We start from the raw sequence: 18,856 nt of genomic DNA on the forward strand, positions 1-18,856 counted from the left end.
CTCCTGACATTCCAATAACATTAATTCCTTTTCGAAATTCATTTTTTAAAATGATATTTGTTTTATTTTTTAATCTTGGAAGGATAAAAAATGTTACTGTCAACAGTCGAATTCAGCGGCCTCAGGACCGAGAGCCACTCAGTATCTGCTAGCGAGCCTGATTCCAGAAAAAATAAACGGTAAAAAGCATCCCAACACCTAATGGAAGCAGTTCCTACTTGGCATAATTTTTTCTTGGAGTCTAAAGAATAACATCTTATTTAGTTTGAGAAACCTAAAAAATATGTCTTCCTAGTACATGAATACTTTTCTCTTCTGAATCTCTAAAATGCTGCATAGATTCTTTAATCTGAAAAAAAAGTTTATGCAGTCCCCATAACAATTATGAAGCAAAACAACTGAATGTGTTTTACTGACTATATATTCTACTTAATTGGTGACACAATATCACCAAAGTGGACATAAACTGCCGTTTAAGGCAATAACATGCAACAGTTTCTCTAAACGGAAATTGTAAAATCTAAATGAAATTTGGAAAATTTACAAAAATAAGAAGTAAAGAATACATATTCTTCGATATTAATGATAGAATGTTAAATTTAAGTATTTGAACCTGATTTTTTATTTGAGGACAGGTTTTTATTATCCAAAACTTTTGTTTTTTCTGACTTTTTCTACATTGCCGGATACCTAACTTTGATCTACCTTTGTTGAACACTTTTTATTGTTAATAAAAATTGACTAGATACCAACATATTTGGGGGTTATGTTATCATACTCGCCGTTGTATTATTTTTTTTTCTTGATTATCAGTAAAATTTATGTATTGAAAGCAAAACTATAATTTTTGACAACATCATGAACATATCTAAAAAAAAAAAACCAAAAAAAAACAAATATAAATTTGTCCAAAATCTAAGCCTTGAATGACGTACACACACAAACATTTATACGTATCGTCTGATGTTCAGTTTTTTCAGTCCATGATAATTCAGGTTTTGTTGTAGGTGGTATCCAAGGAGACTGCGTGGCCTTTACCAGGACTGTGTCGGCAAACTATCACCAACTGTTGCCGTGTAGCACGCTGCTCCCTCCAATATGTCAGTATAAACCAAGATACTCTATATAATTAATTGGCTAAAGTCAAGAAAAAAATACACGAAAATTCATTATTAGAATATTAGAAACATTTTTGCGTAACCTTGAATAAGCCATTATGACAGTATCCCAAACTCTTGTTTCTATATTTTATCTCGGCATTTTAGGCGAATCATCAAATATCTAGACAGTCGAGTTCTAGATAATGAAATCTGACTTTGGCTTCGTTTTGTATTTTGTACCTGAAAATCATTTTTGTATATCCTGCAAAGTTCAGGTAAAATTTTATTAATGAGAGTTTGATTAGCTAATAAGGAACAATTATTACTCCAAGACTGAATCATTTCCCTAGGTGAAATTGGTGAAATGGGTATACCTAATAAGACTTGGATTGACGCAGTGACGTCATGTGACAGACCTGCAGCCAGCTTTAGTGATTTATCAAAATACAATGTCACCAATGGAACCACTGGATGGACGGGGATCACACGGCAGAACTACGGGAGAATCTGGGCAACGGGTAAAGTGGCTTTATATAATATGTAACATTCATTGAAATTGGTACGATTGAATAATTATTCTGACATTTCAAATTTCAGTGCGCATACCCAGTATTTGATTTCTTTCACCAATTTATATTTTATTTTTATTCAATAAATCGTTTTACCGTTAATTTTAAGAACATCTACATTTAGTTGCAATTCAATTGATTTGAAAAGAAATCAGTTTATAGTTTTCAAAAAACAAAAGAGAGTACTGTGTTACTGGTTTTAAAACACATATAAAAGTCTACTACGCTATTAATGTGTATAAATATATTCCTGTTAAACCCGAAATACAGAGTTATCTGTCTTTTCTTGACCAAGGCATATTTTGCGTAATGCTACGTTCCTACTACCACGATACGCAGCACGATTGAAATCGCGGTCTCAGTCGTAGTAATCGCATCAGATCCCACCAGATCTTGAGGTCTGTCGGTGGCCATCGTGTTATTCGTAGAACAGCTATTGGCTGTTAAAAACTTTTCTGCGACAAAGTATCAGATCGCACTGCCTGTTACTAAGCGCAAACATGTCGCATTTATTCGTGCTTTCTAACTCCCGATGATCTGGACCGATGTTGAAGGAGACAAACACCGCACTGCGCTGCGTTCAGTTGCGGTGTGTCAATATGGTCAGTCAGGCTAGATAGATATACCAATGTACTGTCGAGGTCGAATCGTATAGCTCAAATCGTGATCATCTTTTAAATCTTTTAAATCGTAATCATCATTTAAATTTAGATCCAGGGTTTTATTTTGTCCCTTTAGTTTTGAAGTAGAATTTGCGAGAAAGAGTGGTTATAGTCTTTTTCCTAGAAACTGGGTATAATATAAACATCAGAAGTTTAATGATTTTAAACTTTATCTCCATTAATTGGTGGATAAAATAAGTTCTAAACAAACATCTTTAAAAAAGAAAGGTGAACTAGCTCTGTAGCCATCATAAAACACAGAAGTATATAGTTTCTGACGATTCGTTTAATTTTCTGAATCGGATTAATCATTAATAGGAAGGCGCAGTGGTGCACTGGAATTGTGTTGGGGGTGGGGATCTAAATTCAGAATGGTTAGTTTAGAGAAAGCTTCATAACAGCAATGACATAAATCATTAACTGTGCTTAAATCATTCTCGATTTACTGTAAATACTTTGAATTTCGAGGTGAAAAATACGAGATAGTAGAACCTATGGTACTGTTTGTTTCGAAGCTGTCGTATCTTGTCAGGCCTCTCCGGCAAGCTCAGAAAACGTATGCGAGGTTGTTTTTCCGATCTTGACGGAAAGATCAAGGAAGGTAGTTAAGAAAAGCTAGCTATTTATTATATTAAACATTGAAAATAACTGAACTGTACCGTCTTGGCATAATAAGACCTAAGCCGCCACTGTTACTTTTTTTGGCATTTATGTACAGGTTAGACAACAAAACACAAAACTTCAGATCAAGGATAGATGATAGAACGAAATTGACATGGTAAAATGGATGCCCTACCGTGAAGTCGAGCATGCGTAAACCAGAAAAAATAAATGACCAACGTAGTTGCTAGCGCTCGAAATAAATGTAACAAAAGGATTTTTTTCTGCTGTAGCAACACTATGCTTAGTAGCGACTCCCTTCCCCAACTCCTACCGCGACGAACACATTTTATTTATTCATTTATTTCCGAGGTTATTTTTTAATCACAAAAACAATTAACCAAATATTAAAACAAATTTCTATTTAGCATATATTAAATCACGTTTATCATGTTTATCACGGTTACATGTATGTCTGAATATTCCATTGTTTGTTTGTTTCTTATTTCATTGTTCTCTTTATCAGACTGGAGGAAAGGTACCAGTCTGTTTGACTGTATAGCTGTAAACGTTTCTTCTGGTAACGCCATATCTGTACACGAGTTTCCTTGCGATACAAACCTAACGCCATTGTGTGAACACGGTATATATAAATACTTCTACTAAACATTTATGAATGGAATTATATTTCAGTAGCATTGCCATCACAATAATTTTAACACGAACGATGTTTGTAGACTTGTAGATTTTTTTTTGTCGGGTAATGGAACTAAAATTTCGCTAAAATGAGTTTGGTCTGTAAATTTTTTATTCGAAATACGATTAGACAATTGTAGTAACTGTAAAGTTTCTTCTTAGTTAAAGATTGGTTATTTTACAGGATATTTAAATAATATATAGTTCAGGTAGAACCCGAGGTATTCAGACATGTCGATTGCTCTTGGTGTTTTTTTTACTAGTATTTGTCTGTTGCACAACGAAGAGAAATTATTTTCGCGCCGGGACGGATTTAAATTGTTTACCTATTTCTTTGCTTTCAGCATTTTTTAAGTTTTAAAATAAAGGTATCAGGCTGCTGTTAATTCGGTGTTAATAACCTTTTCAATGTCTTAATTTATATCCATGAATGAACAAAAAAGTATAACAACATGTTGTTCAGTGGTTCATGTATGTCTTCATATACTATTTTTTTTTGTAAAGGAACCATATTGAAAGGATATACAAATGAAGCAACAGAAAATAGTGGTTCGTATGAGTTATACATTTAATAGCATTCTCTAATAATAGAAATAAGCACCTCAATATTTGTTCACTGTCATTTTTGACGGAAGAGAGTACGTATTTGCCTTTTTATACATTTAAAAATGCTTTGAAAAGACATACATATATTAAATTCTATAAAGCCTCGTACGGTTGTATCCAACCTATTATATAATCGTATAAAATGATATTCTGAACAACATCAGCAAGACGCTTTTCACGAACGTATGAAAACAAAACAACTCTGCAAGTATACATGTATATTCAATTACTTCGGATATTCACTCGTCAGCAGAAACCAAAAATATGAAAAGCATGTGACATCAGCTTTTGCTAAACGCCTCTCAAGTATTTAGGTAGCAAGGGACAGTTTCGGATTTTTTTGTAAAATTGAGAGTTGCTTATAAGTTGCTTATAAGTGTTGCTAAAATTCATGAAATTATTTTTAATGATTATAATTAGTTAGAGGGGTGTCTCTTGTTGAAATTGATATGTAATATGTAGGCCCCATATGTTAGGTACATGAGAATCAGAAGTAAAATGCGAAACCTGCGGCTATGACTGCTGTGTTGACTTTACACAGTGAAATTGCAAGTTACAGATGGGAGGTAAAATAACACGAAAATTAGGTCGATGGGACATTGTAAACTATACACCGGTAAGTTTCTGACATGTGATAATGCAACATGCACGCGGTACGGAAGGTCAACCCTCTGCAGGGAATTAGTTGGGGGGAGGGTCTAAAAATTAGAAAAATCATGAAAAATTAGCAAAATATGAAAGGGTCAAAATCTCATAAAAACCAGTATGTAGAGAATTTTACAGGTTTTAACTAGTAATTTCCTTCAGAAATTGGTGATTGGCATTATAAAGACTGAATTAAAAGTATTTGTGTTGAATGGGAACTGAGGAAATTCTAGTTACAGAGTTCCGAAGACATGCATCCCTTGGCTACAATGAATTGTATCAAAAACTGTCCCGTGCCACCATATCATGCTGAACAACATGAAATATAATACAGTCCGTTTAATTTAAGAATCAAACGTTTCTTAAGTTGCGAGAACCTGTTTCTAATGCGGTTGATTCCACCAATATAACGGTTTTTTTAATTCTTTGTAGATACTTCTATATCTTCAGCTGTTGGGTTGGCTTCAGGTTTTGGACTCCTTGTTATTTTGATTGTCGTCGGTGTTATTCTTTTGAAAAGGTAAATGTATATGATTTCAATATATTTTGAGATTCACACTGTGGCCATGCAACATTCACACGAATATTGGGCAACCTGATTGGATGGTATACATGTTATACCAAAGGATGGACCATAGAAAATGGTTCAACTACAAAACACGCGTTCCCCTCAGATCAAGTTATTTGATTCGCTACACTTACAGTAATTATAACCCCCGCAAACAATGTGTGTGAGGGGTGGGGTATATAGGAATCACCTTGTCCGTCCGTCTTTCCGTCTGTCTGTGCAAAATTCGTGTCATATATTTCTTATAGAGAACCAATAGAAGTTCTTGTTTCACACAAAGATTGCACATGACCTGAGGGTGTATCATTACCTTGACACAAGGTCATAAGGTCAAGGTCACTGACTAAAAAAGTGCAAACTTCGTGTTCAGTCCTTATCTCTCTTATGGAGAAACATTAGAAGTCCTCATTTCACACAAAGATTGCTTATGACCTGAGGGTGTGTCATGACCTTGACAGGTCATTTTGGGCAACGTCAAGGTCGTTTTTTAAAAAGTGCTTAATATCTGTCTGTGTTTGTATTGTGTTTATGGAAGGTAAAATTCAACACAAAGCTTGTTTGTGTCGGGCCACATAAAATTGATTGTTAGATCATTATCACCGCCCGCCCTCTGACAATGGCCCACCTTGCTCTTTTTATCTTTTTTTATGAAAAAAGATAGTGTGCAAAATAAAAATCGGGCTCAGTATACCAAAATTCAAATTATCAAATGGCTGCTTGACATGTGGATTATTGTTTGATTCCAGTCATGTTTGTTATCATAGGATGCAATTGTCTTCAAGATTAACAGCTAAGTTTAAATTAAATAGAATTTAAAGAATAGATATTGGTTTGTGTACTCATATTAGCATTAACAATATTAAAAAAAATAAAGCAGTTGCTATTGATAGAACGTGGACGGTTATACTCTGTCCCGAGTTTTTGCTTCAACCACTTTTCGCTTGATATTTCGATAATCATAAATACCTTTGAGTTCAAACTACATTCATCTACTAATATGAAAAATGTCCAGATTAACTGTTTTGAAACGCCCCCTCTATCGCGTCAATACACATCCCCCCCAAAAAAAGTCTACTGAAATTTTGCATTGCATGAGCCATTAATAAGCCCGGATGATAACGTTGAAAAATTGTGCGAGGTGTCCCGAGTACTTCCGAATGGAGAAAAGATGTAAACATTTCCCATTATAAATCTCCGTATGAAATCTGTTTTCGTTCCTGTGAACTTTTATGACTGAAAAATGATAATTTGCCAATGAAGATATCTTGGATATTTTCCCTTTTATCGATTTCAACAGCATTTCTTTCACAGGTATGTGTATTTTTATTAAAAATAATCAAAAAATGATGGAAGCAATAACTTGGGACAGACTATAAATAGATAGCATCTATCATTTCCTATGATAGGACAATACTTGAGTTATGATTTTTTTTTCTTAGCGGGGGTATCAATTGTGAGCCTTCTCACAGTATCTTTAGTTGTTTCTATCATAAGTTACTGTCAAATTTACTGTATTAATTTGTTTTCTATATATTTAAGGAGAAATAAATTAAAAGCAAGGCGATCGAGCAAGGTATCGTTCCACAATAAGAACTACGAAGTAGGGATGGAAGGGGTAAATATTCCGCCATTGTATGCGGAGGTGGAGGAATGTGTAAACAGTACGGACAAGACGCCTCAAGGAAATCCAAGGGATAGTGGAGGATCCGACCGCACGTATGACCATGCACGTGTGCAGAGTCTAGGCCGCATACTGACCGACGACGACTACGACCATCTACAATGACTCCCAGCATCAGGGGGTCCAATCCCCCAAACATCTACAATGACTCCCAGCATCAGGGGGTCCAATCCCTCAAACATCTACAATGACTCCCAGCATCAGGGGGTCCAATCCCTCACACATCTACAATGACTCCCAGCATCAGGGGGTCCAATCCCCCACACCCTTTAGAGAATTAACCCTAAAATATAACCAAAAACAAGTTTTAGACCCCTATCCTTAACAAGCACACCCTCCCCTTCAAACGAGAAAATTTCTGGACAAGTGTCTGCATCCAGAAGTAAGGTCGACAATGCAATCAATTACAAACATGTAATATATATGTACTCTTGTGGACATTGTTTGATTGTTATCTTTATTCCGGTTTGAAAATTGTGTGCTTTCATGCTATTTAGAAAAAATAATGCTATTTAGAACTGTTGCCTTTGGAAATGCATTTTTTTCAATTATGTATGGTTTCCGGTGAATGCGTTCGAGGAGTACAGATGTATTGGGGTAAATATCCTGATATACAGACATGTTAAAAGCTCTAACCAGTAATGTAACCTATCTAATTGTATCTGCTTATACTTAAATATTTTAACGGACAGAAATTTACAATTCATGAGGCTACTCTTCCTTTAATTGCTTAGATTTGCGTGACTTCATTTATGAAAGTTGTGCTTTAAAGACTAAAGAGCAATAAAAATGTAAATTTGGAAAAACCATTAAATTGTCAAACAAAAAGATTGCTCGATGTTGAGGTTGTTTTTCATGTATTGTTTTATTTACATTTAAACGTTTCGCGGATATATCAAGATGGGACTTCTGTTCTGTGCCATTTTTTCTCTGCAGACACTTATTGTTTCGTCCTTGTCACAGTTTGAAGGTATCAGTAATTATGTATTTGAAAGAAAACAATAAAAAAAAATACACAGTAGTAATGCGTTTATGTTAAATAATGGAGTATAAAATTACTGAGTTGTTATTTGTTAATTTTGTAAAAATTGATTGTATACAATGTTGTGAAAATACAAACATTTTAATTACAAAAAATTTCATGTCTTTTTTTATTGTCCTTTGAAAAAAGTATATTAAAATGGGTTTCTGTTGGGTTATGATTTTAAATATAATTTTATATCATATGACTATTTGCAATATTCAATATTCATATTTTGTTGGATAAAAGTCGTAAACAAGCAGACTTCGTGGTCGTCTGCGAACTCCACGTGTGAGTTGGCGGGCTTCCGGCTATCTGGTCCTGTTAGTCCGGAACAGATCCCTGTGGACTCGGCACTTCCGGAACAGTCCTTCTGGATCGGAGCACTATCCCACCATACGCCATGGTTCCAAGTCTATAGTAAGTTAATGTTTATTTGAATTCATGTAATTGACTCGGTATTTCTTCTTTTTTTGGGGGGGGGGGGGGGTGGGTGGGGAAGGGGGCTGTTGTATACTTAATTATCGTTTGATTCATTTAAATAACAATTAAACGTGAGTTTAAAACAATTTCAATGAAACTTTTGAAGGATAAATTGGAATTTTTGAAAATTATAACTTTTATTAAGTCAGATAATTATACTCTACTCCAGTTACATGTATATTAGAATATAAAATACTAAATTTATCTATAAATCAGATTACACATAAGACAGTTTCTGTGACCGAAAATATCCATGCTCTCTCTCTCTCTCTCTCTCTCTCTCTCTCATCAGAATTTTTTTTTTTAAAAAGACAAAAGAATATACGTCTTTCTATATGTAAAATGCTACAAAGTTTGAAAAGTATTGCCCTATGGTACAGAACACATTAAGATTTAGCGATATCCGCAGGTTTAACTTAAGAACTAGGAAGCCCGAAGAGAAACCGCATAACTATGTTCAAAACGTTCCTAAAACCATTAGAATTACCCTCAAAACCGAGTTTTACAAAATATAAAGTATGGGACAAACCATCATTTATTTATTTTTTAAATGATTCAGTTGATTTCACAGTTATGTAATAAACAGGTGTTGAGGAGTTATGTAAATATCAATCATTATTCGTAATCTTTAAAAAATCATTTTTTAAAAACTTGTTTTAAAAAATTAGCATGAAGCCACAAGATTGTAAATTTATTTTTAAAAAGTAGAATAAATCAATGAAATTTTTTATATTACATTTGTATATAATATATATTGCTAAAAGTGAATCGAAGTGAACAAATTATTATTAATATTAAATTCATGAATTTTTACTGTGTTCGCTCTTTGTCAAGTTTTAATAAAGAACGTTAACAGTCTCAGTGTTATTAACACAGAACATTAACATCACAGTCGTAACATAAAATATTACATGTAACTATCTCAGATGTAAAACATTACATAAACTATCTCAGTGGTAATATATAACATAAACTGTCTCAGTAGTAAAACATTACATAAACTATCTCAGTAGTAAAACATAACATTATCTCAGTGGTTACAAAGAACATTCATTATCTCAGTAGTTACACAGAACATTCACTCAATCTCAATTGTTACACAGAACATTCACTATATATCAGTGGTTACAAAGAACATTCACTTTATCTCAGTGGTTACACAGAACATTCACTCAGTGGTTTAAAACATTATCTATCTCATTGCTAAATCCTAACGTTTACCATCTTAGTTGTTTAACTGAACATTCACTATCTCAGTAGTTATACATAAAGATAGTATCTCAGTGATAAAACATAACATTAACTATCTCAGTGGTTATACATAAATATAGCTATCTCTGTGATAAAACATAACATTAATTATCTCAGTGGTTATACATAAAGATAGCTATCTCAGTGATAAAACATAACATTAATTATCTCAGTGACTACACAGAACATTAACTATCTCAGTGGTACAAAGTACATAAAACATTAACTTCAGCGGTAACACAGAACAACTAAACTCTCCTAAGCGGTAACCTAAACATTTTTAGTTATAAAACACGTCCCAAGTTATTGCTTTCATCACTTTTAAATTTGATGATTTTTAATAAAAATTTACATACCTGTGAAAGAAATACAGTTGAAATCGATAAAATGGAATATATCCAAGACATCTTCATTGAACAATAATCATTTTTTACTCATAAAAGTTCAAAGAAACGAAAACAAATTTCTTACGGAGATTTATAATGGGAAATGTTTACATCTTTTCTCCATTCGGAAGTACTCGGGATGCCTCGCAAAATTTTTCAACGTTATCATCCGGGCTTATAAATGGCTCTTGCAATGCAAATTCCCCGTAGACTTTCTATTTTTGGATGTGTATTGAAACCTGAAGCGGTAGAGGGGGCGATTCAAAACAGATAATCTTGACATTTTTCATATTTGTGGATGAACGTAGTTTGAGCACAAAGGTATTCATTATTATCGAAATATCAAGCAAAAAGTGGTGGAAACAAAAACTCGGGACAGAGTATAACTATCTAAGCGGTAGCCGACACATTATTCAGTAACAAAACAGAACATTCACTATCTAAGTGATAAAATATAAATTTAACTATCTTATGAGTAAAACATACTAAGATGAAGTATATCGGTGGTTACATAACAATTAGCTATCTCACTGATAAAACATAACATTAACTACTAGTATCTCATGGGTAAAACATAGATGAAGTATCTCGGTGGTTACATAACAATTAGCTATCTCACTGATAAAACATAACAAACTATCTCATGTGTAAAACATAGATGAAGTATCTCGGTGGTTACATAAAAATTAGCTATCTCACTGATAAAACATAACATTAATTATCACAGTGATCAAACATAACATGAACTATCTCAATGATAAAAACATAACATTTATTATTGAATGATAACACAGAACATTATCCATCTTAGTGGTAAAATATAACATAAACTCTCTGAATGGAAAAACAATGATTTTTAATTTTATATATAAAATAATGTAACATCTGTCATATAATTTCAAAGGTAAACTAAACTTAAACGATCAATTTGCATGCGATGATTTTAAGTTTGAAAACTCTTTCATTGAGAATGTTACTGTTAGAGACCGTAGTCATCACCATCAGTCGTTCCCGAGTACAAGAAATAATCAAAGTTAAGGATATATACATTTCCTCCTTGCAGCCTGTAAGAAAGTGACAGAGAAAAATATGACCTTGAAAACTGACATAAACGTTAGAGGGAACGGCCAGGCGCTCTACGATTGTTTCCACGCGTGCAAAAACTTCGTGGTCTTTGCTTTGTCTGTAAGTTTGTTATTTCAAGCCGTCATTTTACTTTTTATTTTACAAGATGACTTATACTGTTTATTTTACAAGATGACTTATACTGTTTATTTTACAAGATGACTTATACTGTTTATTTTACAAGATGACTTATACTATTTGAGACTCGACATGTGATGTAATTAAAATACATATCTCAATATAAACAATATGGCCATATCTTCATTGTCTAATGGTTTATCCTGTTATGTTACTAGTATTGTATCTTACCATCTTTAACTATCTTTGTAGGAAGTGGCCTGTTATTGTGGCTATAAATTGGTGTTCCAGGGGTATTCTTGTGAGAACAGAATCCTGCCGTCCTCTCCCTATGATCTGTACGGGTACTCAGGCAGTCTGGCTGCTGGACAGGTCGCCACCCTACAGTACGCACAGATCCAGGGGGAGTCATTTGGACCCTATAACGGTATATAAGAACGGTGGTCGTAGCCATTTATAGACTTTATTGATCTCCTTTAGAGTGAGAACTCTGTATATAGATATAGGAAAATACTCAAATTTAAGAGCTTGAATTTATAGAAATTGTCCCTACTAAATAATTTAATGTTAAAAAATTTAATCTTAAAATTGCAGTAGATCTTAGGGGTACTAGTAATTTGTTGATTACCCGTCCCTATTCACCACAGGCAACTTACATTATAGATTTTTTCTCATAAAAATATATTCACTAACTTAATTTAATGGTTTTTGCTTCTGATGTTAACTCCGTCATGCATATATTATACGAATTGTCAACTCTCTGCTGATAATTGTATGAGGGAGGTTTAAAAAGTTAACAAAATAAAAAATTTAGTTAACAAAATTATGAAAAATTAGCAAATTATCTCGAAATCACATTATAAGAAAATTTATGTATTTGTCCACTAATTCTTTCTCTGAAATAGTTGTAAGGCCGTATAAGGAGCAAAGAAAGGTATAAGTGCGGAATGAAAACAGAGGAAATTCAAGCAACATAGTTCCGGAGACAGACCCCTGGCAGCAGAAACGTGTATCGAACAAACGTTTCCGGTGCTCTAATACTTTAAAAAGACAGGATCTGTATCACATCTGTTGTGAAGAGCTGAGAATAGAAAACGTATCTAGTTCTTAGCAAAACGTATAGATATCAAAATTGTGATAGCATATAATTAGAGTGACAATTATACAATATTCAATTGAATATTATATAATATATAATATTATAATAATTATAATTGTATAATACTATACAGTTTAAATAGACCAGAAATATTTGTAATTGGAATAATCCTTCTTATATGTCATTGTTACTTTCTGCTGCCAGAAAGATGTCAAAAAATGTAGTATGACGAAACAGAAAGATAACCACGTGTGGATTATGAACATATTACAAAAAATATTTACTGATCTGTCGAAGATTGTTTTTTCATGTTGTCTCGATAAAAAAAATTTCTTTGTTGGTTGCAAATTATCAACGAAATCCACTAATATCAAGCCATCAATAACAGGTCGTCAGTTGCAACTATCGGCATGGTTAGAACCATTTTAACAAGTGCTTGGACTTTGGGTAGTTAGTTTCAAACAGCATTGTGACGTAGCACTGTCTATTTTATTGCTAGCCATGCAGCCATTGCTCTTTGAAATCAACAAGATTTGTCTGGCTTTTGAGCCAAAACTACACAATCGGTGTATATTTCACTTGAAACCAGCGTCACTTTCAACTTGTTTTGACGCAAGAAATAGATAGTAACGTCCTACTGAAAGTCCAAGGCCTTGTTAAAATGGTTCTGTATCTCTTCGGTATCATTTATTTTACCTCTCGTCTGGAGTAAGCCAACCAAATAGTCAAAGGCACAAGTTTCGTTTTGCATCACCCGTACTTACAAAATGGGCATACTCGTTGCATTCTTATTCCAACATGGTTTATCAATTCTAAATCATATTAGGAATATATTAAGGTAGAACTTTATCTGAAACTATCCCTTGCTGCCTAGGTACAGGAACTGGCGACTGCGCAGCTGCGTTGATTGTTCCGGGAAGTCGTTTATCCTCACATCAGTACCTTCCATGTGATACAAAGCTGCCATATATATGTGAGTACATGCACTTGTTTAAACACAAATTCCAAATTAGAATTCATAGTTTGTTCTCGACATCGGTCCTAGCGAAAAAGTGTTAATCTTCCAACACTCATGGTATAATTGCTTTTCGGTACTCTTCCCTCATTAAACACCTGTACTGTTGTGTAGGCAATAAGAACCTGAGTCTGGTCGCAGTAACCTGGGCGGAAGCAGTGATCAGATGCAACATTGTGCTCACTTCTTCTTTTGAGGGTTATTATGAAACGCCTACACAAAGTCCGACCCTGGCGTGGACCGGAATATCCCGCCGGAGTCATCTCTACTGGGGTCAAGGTCAGAAACGTTAATGTTCGATGCCATTTTTGATCTGAATTGTTAAACTGTCATAGCACTACTGCTTACAACGTATTTTATAATTTAATCACAGTTTATTTGATTTATTTAATTGTTTTGTGTCAACTATTAAATTGCAGATGTTCTTGTAAAAGGGAATTCTCTCTTCCACTGCTTGGCTTTAAGCATTGGCCAAAACGGCACAGCTGTTCTTACAAAGAAAGACTGTAAAGAAAAGTTACCGTACCTTTGCGAAAAAGGTAAGGTTGTTGGCAAGCTAAACCCACTGAAAAGATGGAAAAAATTGAAAACCAGGCCGTTTTGTATAAATTTACAAATATATTTTTACACTGATCACCATAAACATTTTATAAGGAACGCGAATACCCGATAGCGAAACATCTACGAACCCATCAACGATAACACCAGAGACCAGCAGCGCCTCGTCACCAAAGGTCCACAGTTCTACCACCACTGGGTCCACATCTACCGCAGAGTCAGTATGGACACTAGTGACATCAGATGTCACAGCAACACAGCAACCGACATCAGGCGTCACAACACAGCAACCGACATCAGGCGTCACAACGACACAGCAACTGACATCAGTCGTCACAACGACACAGCAACAGTCTTCTACGCCTTCCTTAACGACAGAGCAACAAAAAGAAACGACTTCGATCGGTATGAAACCGATACTTACGAATGAATAGGTCTTTCTTTCATTTATACGTTTCGTTCTAATGCATTTTGCTCTATTTAGACACAGGTGATGAAACCACAAATTCTACAGTGACAAGTTCGCCGTATCAAAGCGGTGAGTTGGTCATACCATGCGACTTCATCTACATGTACTATGTTTGGAAAACTAAAATATTTTGTAGCTAAATGCATTTTGAGGGGGACAATCTAACTATAGATTATCAATCACTAGTAACACAGTTTCGTTTGAATGGTTTCAGACAGTGGATTCCTGCTGCTGTTGGCCGCCATTTTGGCGGGCGTTGTGATACTCGTAGTCATAATCGTATTATGTCTCATCTACAAAAGGTACTGTATCTTGACTGGTTTAACTGTGTTCAGTATAAACTTTTAAGATATAAAATGGTCTAAGTATATTTCTGTGTACCTTTTTCTTAATCAGAGAAAGAACACGACATTTGTTTTCGTCTGATAAAAAGAAAGAAAATGCGGACGTCATTTACAGTGTCGTAAATCGAAAAAAGAGTCACACGAAAGAAATACGGGATATTCTGGACACGCTCTCCGACATTTCCTACGATGTCGACATCTCGGCAAAAATGACAGAAAAGCTTCCCTCGGAGGCGTTCGTGAACGGTTCGTACGACCCAGCTTACGATGACCTTGACCCCTGGTACCGTTCCAGTCTGTTGATCCAGGTGGTTCCTGAGGGTCAGACCCACACCCTGACCGTCTCCGACCTTCACCCCTCCCCGGACAAGGACACCGTCGATAACTTCTACAATCACGTGGTCAGGAACGTACATGGCGAGATCTAGGAGAGGAAACTCGGACCCGATCAGATACTAGTAAACAACGTCAGCAGACGACCAGTAGAAAGTACTTGTACTGCCTACATTATCATCTTATAATATTACATTACCAGAATATTATTTTTGTGTTGTATTTATATTTTTCATTGATCCACTGCACAATGTCTTCTGCATTTTTTTAGAAGCAATCAGTAAATGAAATATTAAGGTTTTATTTATGAATTATATATACATCAATATATAGAAATGGTTCGAAGATTTTCATAAGTACATTAATTTATTTAAAATCATTTTAAAAATATTGATATACTACTTAAGAGTTTAAGGCAACAAATAGTGTTTTGGAAAACGTGTACTTTTCCAATTTTTTTTTAATTCATATTTTAAAAACAATTTACATATATTGAACAGATTTCTTGTGGTTACTTTTTATTGAACGCATGTTAAATAATGAACTTACAGTTGATTTCTTTATTCAAAATTACAGTGTATATTCGTATTTATACATCACTGAAAATTATTATTTTATTTATTGTATCTTAATATCAACAAATGAGTTATGAAACCCACAATTTGTTAATTTTGAAAATATTAAAAAGTGTTGAACACAAAATTTAGCATTTGGCAAGTTTTATATTCTACCCCTGCCATTATAGTTATCAATCTTAACAACGATCAGCTTGCTTTGATTTGACTTTCATAAATATTTATAATGCAATGGATTACCGTCTAAGGGTTTGTAAAACGATGGTGTGAAATATTCAAAGAAAACAGATAAAAAACAGACAAACATTTCACTGACTATCCCCACATCGTCAGAACGGTTTACCTTTCGTCAAATCCCGGTATTGTGTTACTAAACACACCGTCCACCAAATACATTGTCTGCATATCAAGACAAATCACATTAATTACATCTCGGTAATGAGCCCTTGATGGCATCAAAGTCTCTTAATCCCAAATACACACTCAATATTGTTGACTTTCGCTCCAGTTGGAATCGCCAGGAGGACCTATGTTTACATGTATCGTCTGCTGTAGAAAACCAATGTAAATTGCTATACTAACAACATATTGGTAAGAAACAAATCCCTTTTGATTACACGATCGTATGACTTATTCACAAGAGGCTGAGAACTGCATGTACCGGCCATTAGTGGACATCGGACGCGCTGTCTATTGGGGAGTCGGCAGACGACAAGTCTGCTGGGTATGTTGGCAAGCATGACTTCTCATACACAATCCGGATTAGTCGGAAAATGATATTAAAAATCTTAATCAAAGATAATTTACTCAAATATCTTGTGGATGTATTGAAATTAGCAAACAAAACATGTGAAAGAAATCTATATGGGGCCATAGGTCATTCAGATCGATGTGTTAATGAATTAATACTTTTAAAAGGGTTGTTTTGGGTTTTTATTTATATCTTATATACACTGAAAACATGTGGTTATCATCTTTCTTCCCAAATGTTATATAGCTGTGTTAAAAATAAGCTCACCAGTTTTCCCAGCTTTTTTGCAGTTTACTTAGATTTTACCCTGATGAAAAAGGTAATGAATGAACTTATCTACTGTTTTGAGTGCAGTGCTAGCTGCATGTCATGACTACAAATGTATCTTAAGATTTTGAGTTTTATCGTTTGTAAAACGTTGTCATAACGACTAAACCTTTCCCATCCTAATACCTTTCACAACAAAGATAAATGTGTCATTATTTAGCTAATTGTATGTTCACACATTTAAGAAATTGACACTTTATCCGGGAGAAAGCCATGGGTATCGGTCGCTCTGAAAGCGAGAAATAGGACAACGACGGAATGCGCGCTTAAAGAAGCTCGGATAATGGAAAAAATATGTCAGTGTGGGTATTTATACAGGAAGACATTACAATTGGAGTGCTCGGATGACAAATGTCAACCTCTTCATCGAATCAACTTTAATGGAAACATTGCGGCTCGAGAAACAAAATGATAACGAACAAATTGTTTCAAGGAGTTTTGACGTCGCCCAGAGCAGATGTCAAAAAGTCTCGGTAAATTTGCACTGGAACAAACAGAAGGTGCTTAAATTTGGCTTCTATCATAGCAGTTGATATGGTATTTCAATTTCATATATGGTTTATTTCGAATAGATCTGAAATTCAGGAAAGAAATTTAGATTTATCTCTTTTATAAGGATTTTTAGTATGAAATGTCTACGTGTGACATTATCTTCTTTGTTTCTGATTCACTATCTATTGGTATCATTTGGTTTATATTCAGAGTTTTTCATATCATGCCCGGGGGTTAATCTTGGTATTTGTACAAAACCCACTCGATCCCTCGAGCGAGAGCTACAGCAACAGAAGAGAGAACATCAGAGAAGTCAAGACAACGTTGTGATGGAACATTAGAGGAAGTGTTCTAAAAGCTTTTAATTTGGAGTGTAAATAATAGGCGACCATGAGGTAAACAAGAGATGGGAAACTCGTGATAAAACGATAATGTTTCTCAGAATTTGTTAGTGGAAGGAGCTTCTTTGTTTCGGTCTTTTTTTCCGGCAGCGATCAGTCTGATAAACAGATTTCTGCAAATCCGGGGAATCATCTTGTTACATCACATATAATAATCCACATGAAAGTTCGGAAAATATGTTTCATCCGCAACAAATTTTGATTTAATCAATTTATTTTTGTAGCTCTCTTATCAGCCCCCCCCCCCTTTCGTCTACCACCTTCTCTCTCTCTCTCTCTCTCTCTCTCTCTCTCTCTCTCTCTCTCTCTCTCTCTCTCTCTCTCTCTCTCTCTCCATTATATACACGTGAGTTGACCAAGCTTCTTTGTACAGGTATAGAAGAGTCCTTGGTTCCTGTCCCCGCCGTTCCCTTACAGAATCCAGTCCGGTGGTCTTTTTCTCCGGTATTTGTTTGGCAATAATAAGCTAAACATGACAGCCATGTCAGTTACACGCAAGTGAGATACTTTTATAAAAACAAATTCATTAAATCTGATTTTCGCCATATGCCGCGATATGATTTCAAGCTTCAAAAGAGAAACAAACACTAGAGGTGCCAGATACATGGTTTCAATTCAAGGCAGATGACGAACTGATATAGCAGTCAATTTGATCTCTGATTGGGAGAGGGGGGGGGATGATACGAACCTTGTGAAGAGTAACCAAGTCAAGTGTTAGTCTTAGATCTCAAATCAGATGAGCTATAATAAAGGTGACGCTAGATGGCTAGAAATTCTTGAATATTTGTAAGTTTTACAAAGAGTTCCGTTAATTTTCGATCACTGTGCCGTTGATATAATTATAACATGATTATATAACGCAAGTGTCCAAACACAAGTTACTGACCAAACACAGTATCCACTAGGCACTATATGTAAATGGCTCCTAGGGTGGACCTCAAATATTTAGACAACCGGATATAAGTGGCGAGAGAAGCAGAGATTTGGGTATGTTTATGCAAATGAGGTGAGAATTTATCCT

At 34.7% G+C, this 18,856-nt stretch overlaps 1 protein-coding gene and 1 long non-coding RNA gene across 3 annotated transcripts; both read left to right on the forward strand.

Moving 5' to 3' along the window:
- The first annotated feature begins 1,502 nt into the window (after positions 1-1,502).
- LOC128167664 (uncharacterized) lies at positions 1,503-15,699 on the forward strand. Of its 2 annotated transcripts, none has more exons than XM_052833508.1 (15): positions 1,503-1,618; positions 3,458-3,574; positions 4,132-4,176; positions 5,311-5,398; positions 6,986-8,097; positions 8,398-8,568; positions 11,332-11,453; positions 11,724-11,898; positions 13,451-13,543; positions 13,700-13,864; positions 14,005-14,124; positions 14,240-14,548; positions 14,628-14,681; positions 14,827-14,914; positions 15,009-15,699. In XM_052833508.1, exons 5-15 carry the CDS (start codon positions 8,028-8,030, stop codon positions 15,382-15,384), a joined length of 1,743 nt encoding a protein of 580 aa, XP_052689468.1. In that variant the 5' UTR covers positions 1,503-1,618; positions 3,458-3,574; positions 4,132-4,176; positions 5,311-5,398; positions 6,986-8,027; the 3' UTR covers positions 15,385-15,699. The 2 variants fall into 2 exon arrangements, with proteins under 2 accessions (XP_052689468.1, XP_052689467.1); XM_052833507.1 differs by having other exon boundaries at positions 13,445-13,543; positions 15,009-15,696.
- Positions 15,700-17,292: 1,593 nt separating this feature from the next.
- On the forward strand, positions 17,293-18,450 carry LOC128165130 (uncharacterized). The gene is made up of 3 exons (XR_008241022.1): positions 17,293-17,442; positions 17,645-17,829; positions 18,209-18,450. It is a non-coding gene; the product is annotated as an uncharacterized LOC128165130 (long non-coding RNA).
- The last annotated feature ends 406 nt before the right edge of the window (positions 18,451-18,856 follow it).

Source organism: Crassostrea angulata, chromosome 10 (genome assembly GCF_025612915.1).
Source record: "Crassostrea angulata isolate pt1a10 chromosome 10, ASM2561291v2, whole genome shotgun sequence".
Classification (NCBI taxonomy): Eukaryota; Metazoa; Mollusca; class Bivalvia; order Ostreida; family Ostreidae; genus Magallana; species Magallana angulata.

Excerpts from the sequence above, each read along its gene's own strand:
- LOC128167664 (XM_052833507.1), top strand. The coding sequence starts at position 8,028 with ATGGGACTTCTGTTCTGTGCCATTTTTTCTCTGCAGACACTTATTGTT. Across the intron at positions 8,098-8,397 it reads GTCCTTGTCACAGTTTGAAG|TCGTAAACAAGCAGACTTCG; the intron begins GTATCAGTAATT and ends GTTGGATAAAAG. Across the intron at positions 11,454-11,723 it reads TCGTGGTCTTTGCTTTGTCT|GAAGTGGCCTGTTATTGTGG; the intron begins GTAAGTTTGTTA and ends CTATCTTTGTAG.